The 25,869-nt window shown below is 38.0% G+C and overlaps 1 protein-coding gene across 1 annotated transcript in view; it reads left to right on the top strand.

The window, feature by feature from the left end:
• The window catches only part of TCERG1L (transcription elongation regulator 1 like), a gene marked incomplete at its 5' end in the record, with an annotated part of 233,204 nt that continues 207,335 nt past the window's right edge, over nt 1–25,869 (top strand). The window contains 3 exons of the mRNA XM_017875317.1: nt 1–207; nt 2,174–2,320; nt 3,074–3,254. Coding sequence (XP_017730806.1) covers nt 1–207; nt 2,174–2,320; nt 3,074–3,254 — 535 coding nt within the window. The remainder of the gene's footprint in view (nt 208–2,173; nt 2,321–3,073; nt 3,255–25,869) is intronic.

The raw sequence follows: 25,869 nt of genomic DNA, 5'->3' as shown, positions 1-25,869 counted from the left end.
GGCTCCGCCGGGCTGCTCCGGCTCAGCGCGGGGGTTGCGGTTCCCCCGGTGCTGCTCGCCTCGGCCCCGCCGCCCGCGGCCGCTTTGCTCCCCGGTCTCCCAGGCTGGCCGGCCCCGAGCGAGCCGGTGCTCCCGCTGCTGCCGCTGCCCTCTGCGCCAGACCCCGCCGCCGCCGCCGCGCACCCCTTCCCCGCGCTCCACGGGCAGGTAACGTGTCCCCGTCCCGCCTCGGCCCGGATCGCCGGCTCCCCAGCTCCTGGGCGCGCCCTGCCCGGCCCGGCTCTGGCCTCCGGCTCGCGCGCCCTCCTCCCCGGCGGTCCTCGCCGCCCCAAACCCTCAGGACGCAGCCCTGCAACCGTGCCTCGGCGAGAAAGTTCATGCTTGGACGCCCGGCTGTCCACCTCTGCAGCTTTGGCAGGTGCCTCCGGGTGTCCGGACCGAGCCGTGGAGGGACCCGCCGCCCAGGCCCGCGTGGGGACCGCAGGGAACTCGCGCCAGGCCGGGGGCCGCTGTCCACCGCGCGGTGCTGAAGTGACTCCGTGGCCGCCGCGGGCCGTGGCTGACATCGCGGAGAAGTTAGGACTTTCACTGTCTCTGCCAGACTTGAAAGCAAGCTGGAAATCGATAGCTGTTTCGGATTCTAATCTGGTTTGGATTTTTCCCCCTTTCGTTTGAAAATAGACTCAGGGCAATGCTTAAGAGAATTCCAACCGGTGGAAGTGGCTGGGAAATCCTGCCTTCGGTACTGAGAGGTATTACCGGAGATTCCCCTGCCCAGGCCTGCTGGAGTCCACCACATTCGTTAATGCCACACTGCACTTTAGAAGAGTTTGGCTTTTAAGACATGAAATTAAAAAGAAAAAGTGACTGAACCTTTGATAAATGGTGCAGCAGAGCCAGGCGGGCTGGTTTTGGCAAGATTCATTGTCAGCTAACGATGCAGATGCATTTAAAATCAGGGAATAGCGTGCATTTTATTCCAAGGATTGACCTCATTAGCATATTCAAATGAGTGTTATGTTAGAATACATCATTTGATTAATTTAATTCCAATATTATCTTGTGAGTTTTTCTAAAAGATGTTGTTAAACTCCTGCTAAATTGGTCTTTAGACTTAATGATACGTCACATATGCAGCCCTGGATATTGTGTTTTTATGTGTGATGCAGTTTATTTTGGAGAATTTTCAATAAACGTTGGTAGTTTTGCCGTATTTTGGAGGGTGTTATATCAGAATGCTGCCACTAGAGGGATATAATGTCAAGGAACTACATTTTTTAAAATTCTGTTTTAAAAAACTGCATTTTTTCACTTGTATAAATTTAAGAGAACATTTTTTAAAAACCTTAGTATTAATATTTTAAATATTTTTGTGCTACCCATCTTCTGTAAAGTAAGAATATGTAGAACCAGAAGAACATTTTCACATGACAGGAACATCACAAATGCTTTTATGATTTTAAAACAATAGGTACTGAAACGTTCCATGTCATTGAGCAATGCATTTTATTAGTGCCTTATGAGGTCTCCGTTATTTTAATTAGAGAGACGGTGTCCTGAATTACCAGCCCCTTTCCGTGACTGATGTTTTATTCTGTACATTGAGATCTTCAAGTCATGAGATGCTTAGTTGTTGTTGTTGTTGTTGTTTTCCCCATAGAATCTGTTTGTATTGGTGAACCTTGTGTTGGTGAAACTTGGAAGCTTAACTTCTCAGATATTTTCATTTTGAAAGTATTAGTTGTTTGTAAAACGACAAATGTAATTAATACAAAATGCAATACTGAAAGGGATAATATAGCCCTATGCCTGCCTATAAAAATAATTTAAGAATTAGAAAGGGAATACCCAGCATTTCTCTTTTTCATGGTGGTTTCTTATTATCTCAAAGCAGAAACCCATTTCTTACCTCGTGCTTGAGGTTTTGTGCTTAGAAGTTCTCTTTCAGTATTGAAGAATGCAATGTTGGTAATGCTTTGTGATGATTCAGATATGAAAACTATAATTTTTTCTTTGATTGGTAAATATAGTTTTTCTCAAGGAAATTTATCTGATAATCAAATACATACATTTTGAAATTCCCTTTTCAAAGCAGTTATTCCAGAATGTTTTGGTGTGAAGTTGAGTGGATGGATTCAGGCTAATGCAACTGTCTTTTTTGCTTGGCTTGCAGTGGCTGTTTGGTGGTCATTCTCCGTCCCTAGGACTGCCCCCCTCTTCCACAGTGGAGCTGGTGCCCATCTTCCCACATCTCTGCCCGTCTGCTCTTGCAACTCCTATTGGGAAAAGTTGGATAGATAAAAGGATTCCTAACTGTAAGGTAAAAATGCAAGTGATTAATTGGATAAGGGGTTTTTAATGATTAAGTTGTTGAACATCGCCATAACAACAAAAATATCCATGTATTTTCTCGTTGCCATAAATTGACCATCTAGGTATACAGAGAAATCATTTCAGGCTTAGATTGATCTGTTCAAAGTCAGCAGGTGGGGGGCGCTTTGTTTTAGTTTAGGATATTTGGATTCCACAGGGCAATGTAACATTTCCAATTTTAAATCAGAGTCTTTTAAATTTTTTTTGTTTTAAATTTGTAACCACTGATCAAAGATCTAGACTTAAACATTATACAATACCAGCTCAAGTTTTAAAAGTCAGTTTTTCTTCATATGATGCTTTAAGTTTTCATCTTTCTAATGGTTTGTTTTGGCTTTTGGATTCAAATTTACTGACTACATTTTGTTCACAAGGAAACTAAAGAAGTAAATTATTGACTTGTTGTACAGCTTAGTAATTATCTCATTGGGGTGATTCTTCAATCAGTGAACTGACTGCTGGGCTGAAGTGACCAAGTCAATAGCTGAAGGCCAGCCCATAAGATATTAACTAGATGGTGATTGGTACTGAAGCCCTGTGGAACTTCCTTTAAGTTTTAGAATGATGTTTTTATCGAGTCCCCAATAATAGAATGTTCAATGCTGGATTAACATAAGGCAACATAAATATTTTCATAGTCATGTTCAGCTTTTATCATGTACCTTGCCTTAAATGTTATGCTTGCATTATTTTTGGACAGATCTTTTTTAATAATTCCTTTGCTCTGGACTCAACGTGGATACATCCTGAGGAGTCAAGATTGTTCCATGGGCATGAAAAGCCTCATTTGCTGACAAATCAAGTCGCTGTGTCTCTGTCCAGGCCGGGTCCTGCCTCCAGGCCACTCCCCACAGTGGTGTTAGCACCTCAGCCCATCCCAGGTTGGTGCCCAAATAACATTGACAATGTGCTTTTCATTTTTGCTTCAATCACAGATTAGTTTTAGATATGAAAACCATACTTGTCATTTTAATGAAACAATTATCTTGGTAAAATACAATTTCTTTTCACAAGCATGAAGCTTTGTTAAAAAAACAAGTCTTGGATAGCTTATCCACTATTTTTTTCTGGGGTGGGTGGATAAGAGATCTGATGTTAAAATGAAAGGATGGCTGAAGGGGTTTTCACAGCATTGTACTTGCAGTGCTCTATTTTTAGGATTGGACCAGGTTTCCTGCTGATAGCTCTTAATAGGGGCACTAATTGATCAGCCTACTCTTCAGAAAATGTTGCTTGTCTGTGGCGAGGTGCAAGGAATAACGTTTGCTGGTCTGTAGGACACAGGAACATGTGTGATCTCTGAATTTTGCCTTCATGTTGCGGTGATAGTGAGATGGACTATAAAATGCCCTGTTTGAAAGATGGATTTTATTCTATCTTTGGAGTCTAGTGACCTGAAAGAACATTTGTCCTGGAACAGACTCCCATGAAGCAATGCCTGGATGAAAGATTGTATAATAAACCTATATAGTAACAGGGGAATATAATCATCTTATGAATTTTAAATTGATTTTAAAATCACCTTAACATGTGGATCATTTTATGAAAGCAAATGCCGCCCGTGCCAAAATTGTCGTGCGACACCTTCCATTATGGAATATGTTATGGCTTCAGAATTACATTACCTTTCTGTAAATTCCTACCTCCCAAGCTTGCCTCAATGTGTGTCTCTAAAGTTTAGTAATAAGATGTTCTTGTGGATAATGCAGTGATGGGTTAGGAGATATATTTATTTTGTTCTCTGCCTACGCATTTATTCCAATTTGCTATGAATCTTGTTTAGTAATAAGTCAGGAAGAACGACTAAACTATTTGTGTTTCTCATAGGCCTAAATGATTTCTGACTGCAGCTTGTCCTTATAATTACGCATTAGGGATTAATTGAAGTCTGAGTGAGCATGGTACATGCACACATTTATAAACATTTTACACTAACACGATCATGTTTCCTATTTGATTTAATGATGATAAACGATGATTCAGTGGCACGTGTTATATAAGGATGACATGACTTTGGAAGGTTCTTTTGGTATATGAAAAGGTAATATTTTAATTTCCTAATGTGTTGGCCATAACTGTCATGAAAATAACCAGCAAATGTAGTTTTAAAAATGGTGAAATGAGCTCACCTGTTCCTACAAAGTCTTTATGTGAACTTTCCTTCTGAGTATAATATAGACATTTTCCACCATGCCTTCACCTTCTTCATAGGAAATCCATATATAAATGGGCCAAATATCTGTTTAGTTGGAGAAGCTTATGGTCATCTCTCATAGATTTTCCATCTTAGGGACATCGTTTACTTACTATTGTGTGGCAAATATGCAATACTTCATTAGAAACATGTTTGTATTGATTTTACCTTCTTTTGATTTTTGGATGAATCTATTTTTTAGATTTTGACAAATTATTTTCACAATTTTTTGTGGGTACATTGTAGGTGTATGTATTTGTGGGTTACGTGAGATGTTTTGACCACAGGCATGCAGTGTGAAATAAGCGCATCCTAGAGAATGGAGTATTCATTAATGGATCTATTTTTAAGAACAAAATAAAATAATATTTCTTATAAACATGATAAATAGCAGAATAACCTTTCATTCTAACCTAGTCTACTATTCAACAAAGCTTAGATTTTCTCTTCTCTGCTTTTTTCTTTTTTTAATTTATGGATCATATGTGAATATAACACTTAAAATTTTAATTATGTTATGGGGAGAAATGTACCTGACACCAAAGGTAATTTAATAATAATCAAATATATTTGTTTTGAGATGGTAGTTTCTGAGTTGCTTCATGAAAACTCTACTTCTTTGATAAATTTCAGAATTCTTAGAATTTACCCAACTTTAGAATGCACATACTGAATGTTTCTTCGGCCAAAGAAAACATATAAGGGGTTATTTATGAGTTACTAACTACTTAACAGAGAACTGGGATGAGGGGGGCAAGTAAAGGTGGAAGGTAGGGTAAGCTCCAAGTAAGTTAAAAATTCAGGTAAATGGTTTTAATTTTACTGTAGTCAATGTGAAATTACAACTTCATTAAGACACTCACACGTAAATGTTCATGTATGCTGTTATTACTAAAATTACTATTAATTTTCATATCCTATTATGAATTGATAAATGTATACATTATAGCTAATTTATATCACCAATATATTATAAAAGTATGCATTTACAAGTATATGGATGTACTATATATAAAATATATAATGTATAAATCTATTATATAATTGTTATATTGCATCGATCAGTCTTGTTATAAAGTTTTATATTCAGAAATAAATGGCCTTAGAATCAGATATATTTTATCGATCCCCTTCAAGTTAATCAGTGAAGCAGAATCAGAACTCCCAAAGAGCAGGAAGAGTGAATCAAACCCGCTCATTTTAACCAGGTCTAGTGAGCTAAGCTTATTTTCCTTTCTTGGAGAGGTGGTAATTTTTCTGTAATGATCGTTCTTTAAGTACTTTTAAAATCTGCACTGTTGTTTTAGGGATAATGGCAATTTATACTATGAACTCAAATGATGTCACCCAGAAGGCAGGTTTGTTTGAATGAACTGAATCGTTTGTTGAACTAAGTTGGAATCTCTCTGGTAGAGATGGGGTGAGACTAATATCAGATCACCCCTCACTTACTGTTGATTAGGAATTAACTGCATGGCACAGAGTCTCAGATAATATAAGCACAATTTGGATGAATTTGGAAAAGCTATCTAAGCTTTAATAAGTATTATAAAGGACTCCATTTTTATATACACTGTACTCATTTGTGACCAGTCACACTCTCACACTCTGTTGTTAAACAAGCCTGTTGGTCATTTTTGAGCCTCCCAAAGGGCCAACCTCCTGATGCCATCACTTTGGGGGCTAGTCCATCAACATATGACCTGGGGGAGAAATGCAAGTGGCGTGTGCTCTCTGCAGGTGTTTGAGGAGAACCTTAGCAGGGGATCCTCAGGGAAGGCCTCTGTGGCCAATGCCACCTTGGGGCAGGAACAGTCGAATGAATTCTAAATGAAGGACATAGAATGTCCAAAGACACAAAATCAAAAGGAGCATTTTGTGATCGGGCAATTCCAAGTAGCCAAGTGTGGTTGAGCTGCCGGAGGAGATATGGCAGGGTTGGGCTCTGGGGCCTCTTCAAACAAGACTCATCACATGAAACCTGTGGTGTGAGTCAGTCTCCTGGATCCTCATGGACTGTTGGGGGACTTTACATCATTCTTCCACTCAGGATTCTTGGCTTCTCCAGGAAAGTGTGAACTTGTTCTCAGGAAGCAGAGGAGCCACAGAAGAGGCAGAGCCTTCTCACAGACAAATAAATTCAAGCACACAAATAATTACACCTGCACTAGAAACTAAGATCTATAATTAATGATTTTGCAGTTTTCAAAGAAATTCTTCCTGATCATTGTGAATGGGTTGAATTGAGAAATTATCTAGGATCTATTGATTCCCAGAACTCAGAAGCTGATTCAGGGCTGGACAGGCAGGGAGAGGCCACCTGCCCCACAGTCACCACCTCTTCTTCAGCATTGCCTGTGCATCAGCTGCCGCATCCCCATCAACACCTCCCCACTCCCTGCAGTCCTACCAGTCCCTCTTCTTCCCAGGCAGAAGGGGCTTACCTTGCATCTTAGGACATGCAGTTCATCACAGGCAGATGTGGAGAAGGGTCTGGGTGGTACGAGTACCCTCCAAGGAGTCTCTGTTTTCCACTTCTGAAAATAAGAGCTTCAGAGTCCTTCAAGCCATTCAGGAATTAAATAATTTACAGCAAGAATATCAAGAAGTGGGAGGAGAAGGTAGTTAATTCAGCATCTGTCCAACAAAGGCAAATGAAATAGAAGGATCTTGCTGGAAACTAGAGATTTATGTAAAAGTTGTCCATATCCCATTGCCTGCCAGCTTAAGATCAAAGAGCCTGATTCTACCAACAAACACCATGATGGGCAAACCAAACCAAACCAAAACAAACCAGAACAAACCAAACCAAACCAAAACAAAACAAAACAAAACAAACCACTGACTGTACCTCTCTTCATTCAAAGATGACTAAGAGAGAGAGAGAGAAAGTGGAAGATGAGATAAGGCATCTGAAGTATTCTGCTTCATAAAAGATTCCTTTGCTCAAAAGCTCCAGAAGAGAAACATATCTGAGAAATGGATTTTGCACAAGAATTAGTAATCATTGTAGGCAAAGCACCTTTTGCCTATCTTAATAGCTGAAAGAAAATAGAACATAGAAAAGCAGTAAAAGATAAACTCAAAAGAGAGTTGATCAATGTGAAAAGACAGTTTGAGGAAAAGAGAAAAGAATGCAAGGAAACTTCTGAAAACTATCAACTAAAATCATTGAAGAGAAGAACTGATTATGCATCTGATGAAAGAAGACAACAGAAAGATTCTTAAGCATAAATAGATGTGACTGAGAAAATCAGATCATAACAGTGGGAGAAGGTGATATCTGTGTAAAACAGAAAGCAAACAACAAACCTATATTGCTTTGACCTCCTTAAAAACACAGGTTTCATGAATGGAAGAAAATTTTTGCAATCTATCCATCTGACAAAGGGTTAATATCTGTAATCTAAAAAGAACTTAAACAAATGTACAAGAAAAAAGCAAACAACCCATTACAAAGTGGGCAAAGGATATGAACAGACACTTCTCAAAAGAAGACATTTATGTAGCCAACAAACATATAATATAAAAAAAGCTCATCATCACCGATCATTAGAGAAATGCAAATCAAAACCACATTGAGATACCATCTCATGCCAGTTAGAATGGTGAACATTAAAAAGTCAGAAATAACAGATGCTGGAAAGGATGTGAGAAATAGGAACACTTTTACACTGTTAGTGGGAGTGTAAATTAGTTCGACCATTGTGGAAGACAGTATGGTGATTCCTCAAGGATCTAGAACCAGAAATACCATTTGAACCAGCAATCCCATTACTGGGTATATACCCAGAGGATTATAAATCATTCTACTATAAAGACACATGCACACATATGTTTACTGCAGCACTGTTCACAATAACAAAACTTGGAACTAACCCAAATGCCCATCAAAGATAGGCTGGATAAAGAAAATGTGGCACAAACACACCATGGAATACTATGCAGCTATGAAAAAGGAAGAGTTCATGTCCTATGCAGGGACATGGATGAAGCTGGAAACCATCATTCTCAGCAAACTAACCCAAGAACAGAAAACCAAACACGACATGTTGTCACTCATAAATGCTCATTGAACAATGAGATCACATGGACACAGGGAGGGGAACATCAGGGGAACATCACATACCAAGGTCTGTTGGGGGGTAGGGGGCTGAGGGAGGGATAGCATTAGGAGAAATACCTAATGTAGATGACGGGTTGATGGGTGCAGCAAACCACCATGGCATGTGTATACCTGTAAAACAAACCTGCACGTTCTGCATATGTATCCCAGAACTTAAAGTATAATAAAAAAAAATTAAAAAAAAAAAAAGAATTGGGAGGGCCTGGAAGTAAAAGATCTAGCTATGTTAATAGAGATTCTTTACAGATGCAAATTTTCCCCCACCAAAGATGACTTGCAGGGCCATTTCAAGATATGGCAAAGAAACATGTTTTGGGGAAAATATTTTGGTTTTTCTTCCTTGTCTCATAATGTTATACCAGAGTCAGGTTGGAAAATAAGTCAATATATGTAAGGTTAAATAAAACCCATTTGATGAGAAAAGGAAAAAAATATATATATCTCCTTTCAAAAAAACAAAAAAACAAAACACAGATTTCAGCAGAAGTAGTGAACGGAGCAAGGCAAGTCATATATCCTGCTCACCGTATCCTGGAGGCATTTTATGAATGTTGGAGACACTGCTTAAAAGAACACAGAAGCTGATACAGCTTCAGACCGTTCTGCAGTACTAGACAAGCTTGGTTCATGGAGAAAAGTTTGGAGAATTATGAGGAAAGCATCTTGTGATTGAAGCAATTTTTATGCCTCACAAGAAAGTCATACAACTGCATTAGTATGGAAAAGATGTTCTTAAAAAAGCAATCAATTGACTTTACCACACCTAATGTTTTCACCTCAAATTCTTTGTCTAAAATTAATGTTGCTGCTGCTCTATCCACATCTTGTATTTTATTCTTCTTATCAACGTTTGCCTTATTTTTGTTTTAAGCTCGGGTCAATTATTTAAAAGTGCAATGTCTGCCTTTGCTTTTTGAAAATGAAATTTAGCACATTTATATTTAATTTACTGTTTGTATATTTATCTGTAATTATTACATTCTGTTTTTTTTATTTTCTTTTGGTTTATTCTGTTTTTGTTTTTGTGGGTGACATTACAGTTTGTTTCATTTTGTTTGCTTTTACATGGTTATTTGGAATGTGTCCACACTGATGCTATTTTCTCAAGCAATTACCAGTATGAATTTTTCTAAAAAGCAGACCTGAGGTTATGTTTTCTCAGTTTTCAAATCATGAAAACACAATTACTTTAGGATTCTTCTATGAAATATGAGACGTTTGGAAAAAGTTTATTTTATCAAAAGTCATTTTTTCTTTTAATTTTCTCAGATAAGTGATAAATACAGTTAAATAAGAACTAACAATGGAGATGTCAGTTTTCAAAATATCTGTAATTAACAACAATTTCTGTTAACCTTTAGGATATATGTGAATATTTGTTAATTTGGTTGCAGGAATGAGTGAAAAATTTAAAACAATATTTTTATTTTCAAGAGTTTTTTATAATAATCATAATCTGGATACATAAATTATGTCAGTAAAATTGAGGAGATGGGAAGGAAGGATCATGAGAGTATAAAGCCTTTCAAAATTCTTCACGTTTGTTAAAAGCAGAAGGAGTAAGAAACCCCCAGTCTTCAAGACCAAATGAACAAAGTTAGGGAGGACTGAAATTGACAAGGATTTCTTCCCACTAACCAGTAGCAAGTACTGAGTAAAAAGCAATAACCCCCATCACTGGTGGAAGGAGAGGGACATATAGGAAACCTTTTGTGTAGTGCAGGGATGTAAGACTGGTTGAAAGCTGGGGTAAGGGTACAAATACCGAAAAAGATTTTCACACACCCCAGAATTTGTCTTAAGCAAAACACATCTTTAAAAGATTTGAAGCTTGTGGTGCATTGAAGGCAACCAGGACAACAAAATCCAAGTCCAGATCCACACCCTGAATACACCGACCAAATTGCATTCACTAACAGCTTGACACAAGAAGGGGTGTGCCCATTCCCAGGAGTAAACCATATTTATTATCTCATTCATTATGTTCTATTTATGATGCCTAGCACTTAATAAATTAAGTTACAAGACACACAAACCAAGCAAGAAGTGATAAACTATTGACAAGATACAAAACAATCAACAGAGTCAGACCCTAAGATGACACAGATGTTAGAACTATCAGACAGTGCTATGATCGACCATGATTAGTATGTTAAATTAACTCATGGAAAGGAGAGCAACATGAATGAACAGAAGGAGAATTTCATCAATGATATAAAAAATATAACAAAGTCAAATTAAAATATCAGAGAAAATGAAACACTGCATAATGAAAAATTACTTTGATGAACTCCTGCGTAGATGTGATGCAGCCAAGAATTAATGAAATTAATGATAGATCAACAAACTGGTAACAAAAAGAGAAAGCAACGGAAAACATGGAACGCCCTTTTCCAGAGCCAGGAGAGAATATCAAATGGTTTAACTCATGCATAATTGAAGTCTGAAAAGGGCAAGGAGAGAATACATGGAAGATAGAACATTTGAAGTTGTAATGAACAAAGGAGATGAAAATGGACATTATGAAACTATAAGTCCAATAAGTTCAGCAAACTATAAGACTAATAAATAGCAAAAAAAAAAAAAAACAAGAAAAGCTGAAATTGAAAGCTAGATGAATCATATTTAAACTTCTGATTCAAAGAACTTTATACTAAACAGAAACAATTATTGAAAACTAAGTGAAATAAACATTTTAACAAGCAAACAAAAGCTGAGAAGAATTCATTCTCTGTAGGTTTGCAGTTCATGAAATTACAAAGAAGCTTATCAGTCAGGAATAATACACCAGTGTGGAGAAAGTTACCTTTACACAAAAGAAGCATGCTAGAAATGGAATACATTAAGTAAAATATATATTTTCTGTTTTAATTGTCTTAAAAGATAACTGACAGTATAAAGAGCAAAATAGTTACATAATGCGTAAAATTATACACAAAATAAAATGCATGCCAAAATTTCACAAAGCATGGAAGTAAGGAATTGGAAGTATGGAATTGTAAGGTTATTGTATTATACGTTATGTGCTATAGTATTATTTGAAGGTGACAAGTTAAAGGCATACTTTATATCTTTTGAAGATATAAGTATATCTTTAAACTCACTATCCATTCAGATTAAAAACAAAACCATACAAAAAACCACCTATAAGTCAACTACGAATTAAAGGGGACTTCCTCAAATTGACAGGGGACATCTAAGGAAGAGCTACAGTTTCTAATAGTGGAAGGATAATGTTTTCCCTCTAAGATGAAGATATACTTTATCTTTGAAAGATATAAGATATCTTCAAAAGATATAAAGCAGTAGAGCAGCAGACACTTAAAACTGTAAAAAGAGTTATAACTAATAAAATAATTATGGAGATAAAAATGAAATCATAATGATCACTCAACCCCAAAGTAGACAAAACAAGAAAGCAAAGGATCAAAGTAAAGTTGGAACAAATATTTTAAAAACTATGAAATGGTAGATTTAAATATAAAGATCTAACTTCCCTAATGAACAGGCAGAAGTTTTCAGGTTTGCAGTTCCAAATATACAATGTCTATAAAAAACTCACTTTTTATAAGACACAGTGAACATAAAAGCAAACGCCTGGAAAAGATATAACATGTAAATACAAATCAAAAGAAAGCTGAAGTGACTGTAATACTATTTGACAAATTAGATTTCAGAACAAAAAGTATTACTAGGGATAAAAAATTCTAATAAAATTTAATCAAATATATTTAATCTAATAATTTAATAAAAGAAATTCACAATTCACAGCACAGAAACTGATAGAACAAAAAAATAGACAATCGTGTTTACAATTGGAGATTTCAACATATCTCAGTCATTGATGGAACACAGAAGCTTATCAGTGAATATCAGTGAGAATTTAGAGAACTTACATAACACTGTCCAACAGCTTGACCTGATTGACACGTATAGAACATTCTACTTTGTAGTAACAGGATATATATTTTTATCTGCACGTGAAACATTCATCAATACCATATTCTAGGCTATAAAACAAGTCAAAAATTTTAAATAATTAAAAGTAGGGCTGGGTGCAGTGGCTCATGCCTGTAATCCCAGCACTTTGGAAGGCTGAGAAGGGCAGATCACCTGAGGTCAGGAATTTGAGACCAGCCTGGCCAACATGGCAAAACCCCATCTCTACTAAAAATACAAAAATTAGCCGGACGTGGTGGTGTGTGCCTGTAGTACCAGCTACTCGGGAGGCTGAGGTAGGAGAATCACCAGAACCCAGGAGGTGGAGGTTGCACTGAGCCGAGATCGTGCCACTGCACTCCAGCGACACTCTGTCTCAAAAAAAAAAAAAAGTATACACAACTTATTTTCCAACCACAACAGAATTAAGTTAGAAATCAGTAACAGAGATATCCAGAAAACCTGCAAATGTTTGAAAATAGAACAGAATGCTCCTAAGTAATGGAGAGGTCAAAGGAGAAGTAACAGAGGAAAAAAGTAACAGAGGAAATAAGAAAATATTTTGAATAGAATGAAAATGAAAATAAAAGAAAATCAAAATCAATATAGCAAAAAAATTCTTGTTGGATATAGCTCAGATGGACATTTACAGCATTAAAACGCCTATATTAAAAAAACAAGACATACTTCAAATTAATGATCTAAGTTTAACCTTAAGAAACTAGAAAAAATAGAAGTAGTTAAATCCAAACAAGCTAAAGGAAGGACATAGTAAAGATAAGAGCAGAAATGAAAAAGTTAAAAACAGAAGAACATAAAGAAACTCAATGAAAACAAAACTTGATGTTTCAGGAAGATTAATAGAATTTATAAATCCCTGGCTCTAAGGAATTAGAGGAAAGAAAAAGAACACAGATTACTGATGTCAGGAAAAAAAAAAGATTGTTATGATGTATCTTAACACTAGCCATGCAATGGGAAAACATAAATTATAATCATAAATGCAACAGCTTAGATGAAATAAGTTATTTGTAAGTCACAAGCTACCAGTTCTCACTCAAGAAGAAATAGGAAACATGAATAACTCTGTATCTGATAAAAACATAAAATTTATGATTGAACTCTTCCAACAGGAAAACATTCAGTCCCTGACAGCTTCACTGGTGAGGTCTACCAAACACTTAAGGAAGAAATAATACACAAATTAAAATAAACTTGTTCAGAAAATAAAATGAAATAAGTTTCCCTAAGTAATTTTTTCTAAAGTAGCCATTACCCTTACACAAAAACGAAGTGGTTATGACAGAGAGAAAATAGCAGACCAATACACTTTTTGAACATACATGCAAGAAGGCTCAAGATAACATTAACAAATCAAATCCAGCCATATTTAAAGTTGATAATGTATCATGACCAAGTGAGTCTTTTGTTTTGTTTTGTTTTGGTTTTGTTTTGGAATCCAGTGCTGGTTCAACATTAGAAAATCCATCAGAGCTATTTATCAAAAGACAAAGAAGAAAAGTAATAAGTTTATTTGTATAGATTCAGAAAATGCATTTGTCAAATTCACCATCCATTCAGATTAAAAACAAAACAGCACAAAAAAACCACATGTGAGTCAACTAAGAATCAAAGGTGACTTCTTCAAACTGACAGAGGACATCTAAGGCAGATCTACAGCTAACGTCGAACTGAATAGTGGAAGGATAGTGTTTTCCCTCTAAGATGAAAAACAAGGCAAGGATTTGTGCCGGGAGCCCTAGTTGTGCAACAAGGCAAAAAGTAAAAAGAAAACAAAGACATACAAACTGGGAAGGAAGACACAAAACTGTCTCTATGTGCAGACAAATGACGATATAGACGATCTCCAAGAGTCTACCAAGAGCTACTAATACGAATAAGGAAGTTTAGCAAGGTACCAGGATGCAAGGTCAATATACAGAATTCAATTGTGCCCCTGTATTACTGGTAAGGAACAACTGGAAGTTAAAATAAAATATAAATACCTTTAAAATTCCACCAAAATCATGAAGTATTTAGGGATTAACCTAACAAAATATGTGAACATCATGAAACATTAATGAAAGAAATCAAATAAGACATTAATAAATAGAGGGATACTCTGTATTCATAGACTGGAAGGCTCAATAATGTTAAGATTTCACTTCTGCCCAGATTGATTTACATGTTTAGTGCAACTCTAAACAAAATCCCAGTTTCATGGAAATTGACAAGCCCATGCAATAATTAATGTGGACAGGCAAAGGAAGTAGAATGGCCGCAATAGCACTGACGAAGAAAGCGAGTGTGGAGGACACAGGCATAGCGGACCCAAATGCTGATGACAAATCGCCAGGAACTAAGGCTTTGTGCAATTGGCAAAGCATAAGAATAAAGACCAATAGAACATAGTAGTAGACCATCCAAAAGTAGACACATGCACATATGGCCAATTGATTTTTTTTACAAGATTACAAAGAAAAATCAATACAGAAAAGACTATCTTGTCAACAAATGACTTTGGAACAAGTAAACATCTATCTGTCCTCAAAATAAGCAAACAATCCTTGATCAATACATTTTACTGTATATAAAAATCAACTCAAAATAGATGATAGACCGAGTTGTGAAACCCAAAACTGTAAATTCTGAAGAAAACATTGAAGAAAAATGTTGTGACCTTGGATTGGACAAATGTTTGTAATACATGACACCAAAAGCATGAACCACATTAGAAAATGCATTGGTGACTTGAACTTCATCAAAATTTTAAAAAAACTGTTGGTCTTTGAAATCACTTTTTGTAAAATAAAATAACAGAAAAAGAAAAGCCACACAGTGGGAAAAATACTCACAAAACATATATCTGATAAAGACAAGAGCATACAAAGAACCTTCACAACTTAGTCATAAGAAAAAAACCAATCCAACAGAAATGGACAAAATATATGACCAGACACATCACCAACAAAGAAAGATGGATTGCCAATCAGCACAGGAAATAGGGAGGGATTTGTGAAAACCTACAAAATTATAGCTGGAGAGCAGGAATAAGTTCTAGAGGTCATTACCACTGTAGGGTGACTATAGATGACAACAATGTAATATATAGATTCAAATAGCTAGAAGGAGGGGTATTGGAATATTGAATGTTCCCAACCACAAAGACATGGAAAATGTTTGAGGTGATGGATATGCTCATTGTCCTGATCTGGTCACTAGACTTCATATGACTCAAATTATCACTATGTACCCCCTGAATATGTATTGTTATTTTATGTACGTTTAAAGGAAATTAAATAAAATTTTTAAAAATGGTCAACTTTATATTTCATTAGCAAAATGCAAGTTGAATCCATGATTGGAGTCCCTACATACTTATTAGCATGGCAATCATGAAAACAAAACAAAGACAGAACCTGGCAATGCCACGTGGTGGTGAAGATGTGGCAGAGCTGAAGTTTTCGTAACTTGCTAGTGGGAATGCAACACGGAGCAGTTACTTTGAAAGTCAGTTGAGCAGGTTGTTATTCACACCCTTATCCTAGTACCCAATAATCTCACTCTTACGTATTTGTTCTAGAAACATAAAAAGGTTCCCATAGAAACCTGCACACAGATGTTTGTAGTAGCTTTACTCCTAAGTGATGTTGGCTGATGAATGGGTAAACAAACTTGGTTAGATCCAAAGAATGGACTGGGACACAGAAATAACAAGGAACACACTTCTTACATGTGCAATGACATGAATGAATCCCAAAAGCATTATGCCCAGGAAGGCATTCAGGATCAAACATTTATGTCATGTATTATTCCTCTTTTGTGACACTCTAGGCAAAGAAAACCATAAGAACAAAAAATACCTCGGTGATTTCCAGGGGATGGGATGGGACAAGGGTTTTGACAACAAAAGGCAGAGGGCAGGTTTGGGGATGGTGGATGTTCATCTGGCCTCAGTGGTTCCCAAACTGTCTACATTTTTTAAAAGCAGAGGACTGTACACTGAATGTAAATAGCACCTGAGTGCATCCAACTTAAAAAAAAAAAAAAAAAAGACTTAAAAGACATACCCAACAAAAGGCCAGGATTTTGTTTGATCCTGGTTTGAATAAAACCAAACAAAAAAATGGACAACAGAAGAAAAACTGACTATGTATTTAATAATTTTAAGTAATTATTGTTAATTTGTTGGAGTGATGAGTTCTATGCTCATGTTTTTCAAAGGAACTCATAATTTAGAGATATCTTCTGAAACATGTAAGGGCGAGATACAATGTCATGGGTTTACTTTAGAATAATCCTGGCATGGGAGCTAGGTTGGTGGTGTTGACCTAAAAGGAAGAAACTGAGGCAAAATTAACATAGAGAGTTTATTTGGGCCAAGGTTGAGACAGCTGCCATGTGGAACATTTCCAGGTTGCTTTGGGGACTGCTCTGGAGAATGAAGGAAAGGCTCAGATTTTTGAAGAGATAATGGACAAATCAGGAGGTGGGCAGTTATAGAAGTGGCTCATCAGGGATTCTGCTTGGTTTACAGAAGTGACATTGGTTAGTGATGGGGTACACCATGTGGCGCTCTAGAGTGTATGGCCTTTAATGGCGACTTGGTGGCACAGCAGGTGGCTTCAGGAGGCCATGATTTAGCTCAGGGGCAGAAGTGACTGCTGTTGCATTCTAATGCCTCTCTGGGCCTGATCATTTAAAGGGGCTCTCATTCTTCAGACACAAAGTTTCCTTGTTTTTTTTTTCTTCCCACAGTGTAAACACAGGGACACCAGTTCATTACGCTATTATTTATTATTGTTGAAAGACTTCATAATAAAAGTTAAAAAAAAGTAAAAATTGAGATTCTACATAACACCAGGAGTACACCGAGGAAACTGCAGAGCAATTGCCTGGGCCTTACCTACAGCTGTCATGCACCTGAACCAGAAAGACAGTGATGGACTATAAGGAAATGCCTATCAACCTTGAAGTTAAAAGGCTACAAAAAAAAATGAGTGAAACGGAAGTATAAATTACAAATGTAAACTCATAAATACAATTACCCAACCTGAAGTGCATCTATTAGAATTCATAAGTTGCAGTCTGTAAGAGGTAAAGAAAGAAGAAAGAAACATGGAATGTGGCTTAACAGTTAAAGACAGATTTATTTTAGAGAAAATAAACCTGAGAGGGGCTTCTGGTGGATTTCGGTCAGGAGCACTTTCTCATACAGACTAAGTATAGATTGGTTTTAGGGTGAGGGGGCTTTTCACAAACTTGGGATGTTTCTGTGTGAGGGAGAAGTTTTATGGTGGGGTTGCAATGTCTCTGGGCAGAGGGGAGGTTATCTTGGGACTGACATCTTCCCAGCTGGAGGGAGGTTATCTCGGGGCTGGCATGTCTCTGGTCGGGGAGGGCTTTGGAATGTTTCTGGTAGGAGATGTTATTTGTGGTTTATGGTCATGATGACTTTAGCCATTAGGCTGATGCCCTTTGGATTTAGGCGGTTTTTGATCCAGGTGAACTTTAGAATGATGGTGCTTGTCCAAGACGGCGATACACCTGCACTGTCACAGTCAAATAGTACTTGCAAATCTAAAGCCTGGAATGATGATGATGTTAAACACGAAACCATCGGCACTGTAGAAATCAGCTTTCAAATCCAGGCATTAGAAAACTCGAGGAGAAAAAGGAAAATATGGGGAAGCATACGATTAAAAAATAAAGGCAGGCATTGATGATTTTAAAACCAGAAATAAGACTGGGTATGGTGGCTCATGCCTATAATCCCAGCGCTTTGGGAGGCTGAGGCCAGCAGATCACTTGAGGCCAGAAGTTTGAGACCAGCCTGGCCAATATGGTGAAACCTTGTCTTTACTAAAAATACAAAAATTAGCCAGGCATGGTGTCATGTACCTTTAATCCCAGCTACTTGGGAGGCTGAGGCAGGAGAATCGCTTGAACCTGTGAGGTGGAGGTTGCAGTGAGCCAAGATTGCACCTCTGCAATGCAGTCTGGACAGCAGAACAAGATTCTGTCTCAAAAAAAAAAAAAAAAATCCAGAAATAAATTAAAATGATTAAAATACTTTCTCATGGACACGAAAACAAATTACATGAAAAAAATACACAATAAATGGAGCCATCACTGCTCCACATTTGTACTTTTTAAGTAATTAGATAAACTATTTTGGGAGACACGATGGGCAGTTCAACTTGAACCATGATGTGGCAGCTGCATAAAGAGCTCCATCTGCACCTGAGACACCACAGGTTTCAGTGGTAAAATCTCGCAGACTCCGAGGAGAACATTCTCAAGCTAGAGAGCTTGTTTCCAAACATGGAATATGGTGAAACTCTAAATAGAAGTTGATTACCAATGTTTTTTAAAATAGAAAAGTGGAAACAAAATTATACAGACAAATCTCAGTTATAAAGATAGCTATACAAATCCTACCAAGTATTGTTTAAAATTTCACAGAACAGTGACAATAACATCTGTAAGAATCCAGTAGAATATGCATTTCATCAACAGCATCGTATTATGAAAGGCAGTGACAATAGTATCATCTCTGTGTGTTTATAAGAACAACAATATCCCATTAGTCGACCACATGAAGATGCGTCGTTTGATAAAAATGCAAAAGTAACAGCCATTTAAAAAGTCAGAAAACTGGCGGGGTGCAGTGGCTCACGTCTGTAATCCCAGCACTTTGAGAGGCTGAGGCAGGTAGATCACGAGGTCAGGGGATGGAGACCATCCTGGCTAACACGTTGAAACCCTGTCTCTACTAAAAAATACAAAAAGGTAGCCAGGCATGGTGGCGGGCACCTGTAGTCCCAGCTACTCGGGAGGCTGAGGCAGGAGAATGGCTTGAACCTGGGAGGCAGAGCTTGCAATGAGCCGAGATCACACCACTGCACTCTAGCCTGGGTGACAGAGCAAGACTCCATCTCAAAAAACAAAACAAAAAAAAAGAAAGAAAACTAAAGAATGAAGTGGAACCGGATACAGAATAATTAGCTAAAAATTGCCACAGTGCTAGCAGTCCTTGGATAATCAGAGTCACTGTTTATCATTTTACTGAAACTGTTTTCAGGAAGTTCTAGCCAATGCAATAAGAAATAAAACAGAAATATGAAATACTACTTGGTTATATACTTTTACATTTTGAGAACTGGAGATAGTCAGCTTAACAACTCAGAATTAAAAGACCAACAAATGGATCGATAAAATATTAGCATATGAAAAATAATATATTTTCTACATATTAGTAGTTATTTAGATGTTGTAATTGAAGAAAATACTCTATTCACATAGCATAGAAAACTGCACAAAATACCTATGAACAACTATCTACACAGGTAGATGGATCATCATAACCTTTACTTACGTGGGAAATCTAAACAGAGAAAACGACAAGAAAATTCTGAGAAGTGATTTTTCTTACAGTTACTATGGTCTTGGACAGGAAAGTGATGCATTTAGAAATGCTGTTTATGGAATACACACATGAGATTATTAAAGGTATCTAGCTGTCTATGTATTGGTTATATAGGATCCCAGATATATATGAAATATATGGGATTAAAATTATTCTAAAGTTGCATCAGTTTTTAAAATGTGTGGTACTGACAGTAATCTACACATAGGTCAATGTAATGAATTTAAAAGCATTGTTATATATGACAGTTTATTCTAATATTATAATAAAAATAGACATAAAGGGAAGACACAGAATAATTATAAATGATCCTTGTGTAATATGTGGCTTACTCATAAGTCATTCAAGGAATGTAAATTTAAACCACCAAGTGGAATGTTCTCCTTAAATTAGCACAGATTTTCAGAACACATTGGCTCTTTACTCAGCGTTCCCAACAACGCAGTAGTTGGTGAATTCTTTCTTGTGCTCTGTGAGAAGTGGGATGCAATGGGCCACCTGCAGCATAACTTTTAGATCCTTTAAATAAGCCGATATAACTTCATTCAGTGATTCTAGCTCCAGGAAGGTTAGAGAAAGAGCATGTGTGTATGAACCATGGTAGTGCGTGACATTATTCATAATGCCAAAAGGAAAAATAAAACCTCCAATGTGATAAGTGTTTATGTGAATTATGATACATCTACATTAAAAAATGGATGGCCTTCGTTCATGAATAACAAACGAAGTTCACACTTAGAACAGTACTTACAGTGACAAAAGAAAATGCTCTTGTTTTGTTTTAATGTTAAGGATTTTTGTTTGTTTGTTTTGTTTGTTTGTTTGTTTTTGAGATGGGGTTTCACTCTTATTGCCCAGGCTGGAGTGTGATGGTGCAATCTCAGCTCACTGCAACCTCTACCTCCCAGGTTCAAGTGATTCTCCTGCCTCAGCCTCCCAAGTAGCTGGGATTACAGGCACATGCCACCACGCCTGGCTAATGTTGTATTTTGGATAGAGATGGGGTTTCTCCATGTTGGTCAGGCTGGTCTCGAACTCCCAACCTCAGGTGATCTGCCCACCTCAGCTTCCCAAAGTGCTGGGATTACAGGCATGAGCCACCGCACCAGGCTTAATGTTAAGTTTTTAAAAGTAGGCTTCATATTGAACAATAGGATCCAAAGTTGGAGAGCAGTATATCTGTGTGAACATGTACACACCTGCTCACACACAGCAGTGCACACATACACTCACACACACACTGATAACAGATGGAGGCAGTGTACCACAATGTCAGACATGTACACACCTGCTCACACACAGCAGTGCACACATACACCCACACACACAACGATAAGAGATGGAGGCAGTGTACCAAGCAATGTCAGTAGCATTGTGCGCACCTGCTCACACACAGTGGTGCACACATACACTCACATACACCGATAAGAGATGGAGGCAGTGTACCACAATGTCAGACGTGTACACACCTGCTCACACACAGCGGTGCACACATACACTCACATACACCGATAAGAGATGGAGGCAGTGTACCACAATGTCAGAAGTGGGGCTTTCTGGATGCTGGGATAAATGGACACTTTTTTTTCCAACTATATCGTATCTTTTATTTTTCGTATTTAATGAGTCTGTATTACGTTTATAATCAGAAACATGCTATAAATATATGAAAATGCATCTCTTTTTCTTTATGCTGTTGAAAATGAGAGTATCACCTGCTGTTAGAAATTCTTCTCAGTCACGTGACGCTTACGAAATTAAGACAATGCTGTCTTGTCCATCTGTTCTGAAAAGAAACGCCTGTGCTAAGGCGATGCTTGATAAAAAAAAAAGAAAATCAAGACTTTTACTATAGCAAAGCAATCTCTTTTAAAAATTCAGTTTATTTGTATCACGTTATGTCAAGAAATAGGAAGAGCTTTTAATAATTCTGTAACCCTGACTTTTGAAATTTTGTATCACTTTTGGAAATGCAGAGTGGATTCTGTGTCTAGGGCTGCCTTAAAATTCCGTAAATGGTGTGGCTGAAGTCCACAGAAATGTGTTCCCTGTTAACTCGGGAAGCTGGAAATGTCTAAGTCCCAGGTTGGCTCCCGCCCGAGGCGCTGAGGGAGGGTCTGTCCCGTGCCCTGCCCCGGCTCCTGGTGTCCTTGGCCATCCTGGGCAGTTCTTGACTCGGAACCGCAACCTCCAAGCTCTGTCTCCGTGGTCACGGGGCCGCCCTCTCTGTGGGTCTTTTTCTTACAAGGACATCTTGGATGTAAGGCCCTCTCTTATCCAGCATGGTGGCATCTTAACTAATTTCATCTGCAAAGATTCTACTTCCAAGTAAGGGCCTGTTGCGAGGTAAGTTTTATAGGCACAGAGCTTGACATCTGGACATGGACTTTCATTTCCTCTGAGCAGAGAACCCTGTTGATATTAGGGTGGAGGGCAGGCCCTGGGGGGTAGCATCCACCTCCGGGCAGAGCGGGCGTCCCACAGGGGTGTCTGTCCTGAGAGGGTCGGTCTGGTCCCACCTGAAGGTCTGCATCCACGTGACCATAACGGGATGCAGGTGGGAGAGTAAAACGCAGATGGTTAGTTACTCCTAGTCAAGAGGCAGCACCTGCTTACTAGGAAATGAAACTATGGGCTTGGTTTCTCAAACTGGGTTGGGTGCCTGGTGCCGAGTGGTTTCTGAAGTTGTAGGAGGAGCAGATAAGTCATTCTGAATCTGCACTTTTCCTTAGAGAGTTGGGGCAGGAACACTTCTTTTATATTGTGGAAGAACAGACTGATTTTACCATCACAGGCAACCTTCAGAGACTGGCAGGTTACTGCCGGCCGGTTCAGGCCCTGCCTGTCGTCCTGCTGGGATCTTCACAGGTCCCCAGTTCCAGAGAAAGCTATGGAGAAGCACATCCAAAAAAGTCCTGTAAATTATGCCATCTGGAAGAAGTCAGAAAAATACTTGTGTGTGGAAAACGTTTGTTCAGAGCCACCTTCTAGTCTATTGTTTAATGTTGTTGTTGGACAAGTGACATCCTGTCATTACTGAGAACACAGACTTTGCCGACAGACTGCTGGGTTCAAAATGGCCTGTCATTCGCCAGCTGCCTGCCTGACCTTGAGAAGATGACTAAACACCCCTGTCCCTCAGTGTTCTCATCTGTGAAGTGGGATTATTGCAAGAATTAATTGCATTATGATGATTTTAATAATGGATGTGAATGACGACTGCTTGTGCGGTATCCGCAATGCCTGGTCTATTTTGACCGTTCCCATAGGTGCTCCCTGAGTAAGCCGGCTCTAGATGGCAAGGAGGTGGACGCTGGCTTGGAAGTAATCTAGTGAGTCAGCCAGACCTTTGGATCACTCTATATTTTCTCTATATCTGGACTGTACTTCAAGGTGCCCTTTATGTAAAAACTGGTTGTGTCCCCAGACCCATTGGTAAATTATTTAAACATCAGCTAAAATGGGCAGACTGCATAGGTAATGAAATTAAGTGAGATTTGTGTTTACCAACATAATTCATATCATTTTAAACAACTAGAAATCTGTCCTAGTGATCATTATATTCCTTGAATTTATGAGTGACAAGCCACAAAATAATGAATCAGTTTGCCAAAAGATTAAAATTCTAACTTACAGATAGGATATAGAATCACCATGTTAGTGTTGAGACTATTAAGAAAATAAGTGTGGAGAGGTCAGAATTCCATGATAACTATGGACTTTAGCATCTAAATGAGAGATTTTTATTCCCCTACTTTCTTCTTACTGGAAGTTTCCAGTCTCTGATCCCTGTTCTGAAGTAACATTCTTCAGCAGAAATATAATGCAAACCATACATGGAATTTAAAATTTTCTGGCACTCACGTTTGTAAAGGCGTAACGCAACAGGTGAATTTTAATAATTTGTTAATTTAGTTCGATATATCCAGAGCATTATTATTCCAGCATGTAATCAATGTAAAAGTTATGGGTGAGATATTTACCTTCCTTTTTCGATATTATCTTTGAAATCCAGTGTATGTCTGATATTCACAACACATCTCGATTTGGGCCAGCCCAGGTCAGGGGCTCTGTAGCCACATGGAGCTAATGCCTCCCACGTGGGAACGGCAGTGCCGGAAAGTAATAACCAAGTTCCTTTGCGAAGATCTCAGAGATCTATTTGTGAATATAGTTTATAGATGATTCAATGAGGCCTAAAGACAGCATTTCAAAGAAATTTACTTCATGCCTCTTTGTAACCAAATGGAACCCAAATGTGACCTATTTCTTTGATCTTATAAGAATAGCTAAAGGATCCATTTTAATCTACATATACGGTATTTAAATGGTGTAAACTTATATAGTATTCATATACACAAATGATTTGCCTTTTATTTTTTCCAATATAAGAATAATTGGCCGGGCGTGGTGGCTCACGCCTGTAATTCTAGCACTTTGGGAGGCCGAGGCGGGCGGATCACAAGGTCGGGAGATCGAGACCACAGTGAAACCCTGTCTCTACTAAAAATACAAAAAATTAGCTGGGCGCGGTGGTGGGTGCCTGTAGTCCCAGCTACTCAGGAGGCTGAGGCAGGAGAATGGCATGAACCCGGGAGGCGGAGCTTGCAGTGAGCTGAGATCCGGCAACTGCACTCCAGCCCGGGGGGACAGAGCGAGACTCTGTCTCAAAAAAAAAAAAAAAAATAATAATAATAATAATTCATATTTGTTAGATATGAAACATTTATAAATTATTAAAATGCGAAAGGAAGGGAAAAAAGTCACTCCCAGCTCCAGTTAATGTTTACAAATAAGGCTAGTATGCTGGTGCATTACCTTACGCGATGGGGTATTACAACCACAGTTTTGTATTTCACTTCCGACTTAATATTTTAATATAGATTTCTCCATGATATTATAAATTAGTATGCCATCTTTAATAAATTTTAAAAATCCAGCTGATGAATAGAGTTTACTCAACATATATACGCTGAAAAAACTATTTCCAAACATTCACGGTGCCTACATACTTTTAGGCATTTAGCATCATTTTGTTATAAAACTTCCCAGACGTTTTAAAGGCCTCTTAACCCAAGTTGTCCAAGTATTTCCCCTGGTTTAAGGGACAAAAAGAAAACTGCTGTGCAAGAGCCACAGACGCGTTAACATTCAGGAGTGAGATTTCTTTCTTCTTTTCCATTCTTGTGCTTTTTACAATTTAAAATGTTAAAATATTATTTTTGTATTGATTATCTAGGACTTTCAGTACAATGTCTGATGTGGTAGCGATGGCTGGTACCCCGCGCTGGTCCTGTTTCGGGGCAGATGCTTCGAATGTGTCCTGTTCTCTATATGCTTATAGGTTTTAACCACCCGCCACTGGGCTTAGAACATTCCTTCCAGCGGAGTTTCCTGGTGCTCATTTCTTGTTATCATATTTTAGGGAAGAAGTTTTTTCAATGCTTTACCTTTTTAGATTAAGATAACCACATTTTTCTTTTTTTAATCTGTTACTGTGGTGTATGATATTTTAAACTGTTACAGTGTTAAATCACTTATGTTTCTTGAATCAACCCAAAATCTTCATGTTGAATTGCCCTTTTCATAAAACAATGCTGCACTTATCTCTACTACAGGGTTTAGGGTCTTTAATCCACATTCTTGTGTGACGCTGCCCTGCCGTCTCATCTTCTTTTCTCTTTTCTTTCTTTCCTTCTTTCTTTTCTCCCTCCCTCCCTCTCCCCTCATTCCCTGCCTTCCTCTCTCTTTATTCCTTCCTTCTCCCTCTCCTTCCTTCCTTCCTTTCTTCCTTCCTCCCTCCCTCCA

This window comes from Rhinopithecus bieti, unplaced genomic scaffold (genome assembly GCF_001698545.2).
Source record: "Rhinopithecus bieti isolate Rb0 unplaced genomic scaffold, ASM169854v2 scaffold_9877, whole genome shotgun sequence".
Classification (NCBI taxonomy): Eukaryota; Metazoa; Chordata; class Mammalia; order Primates; family Cercopithecidae; genus Rhinopithecus; species Rhinopithecus bieti.
Note: the sequence above shows the minus strand (reverse complement) of the source record. Positions and strands in the feature narration are given on the sequence as shown.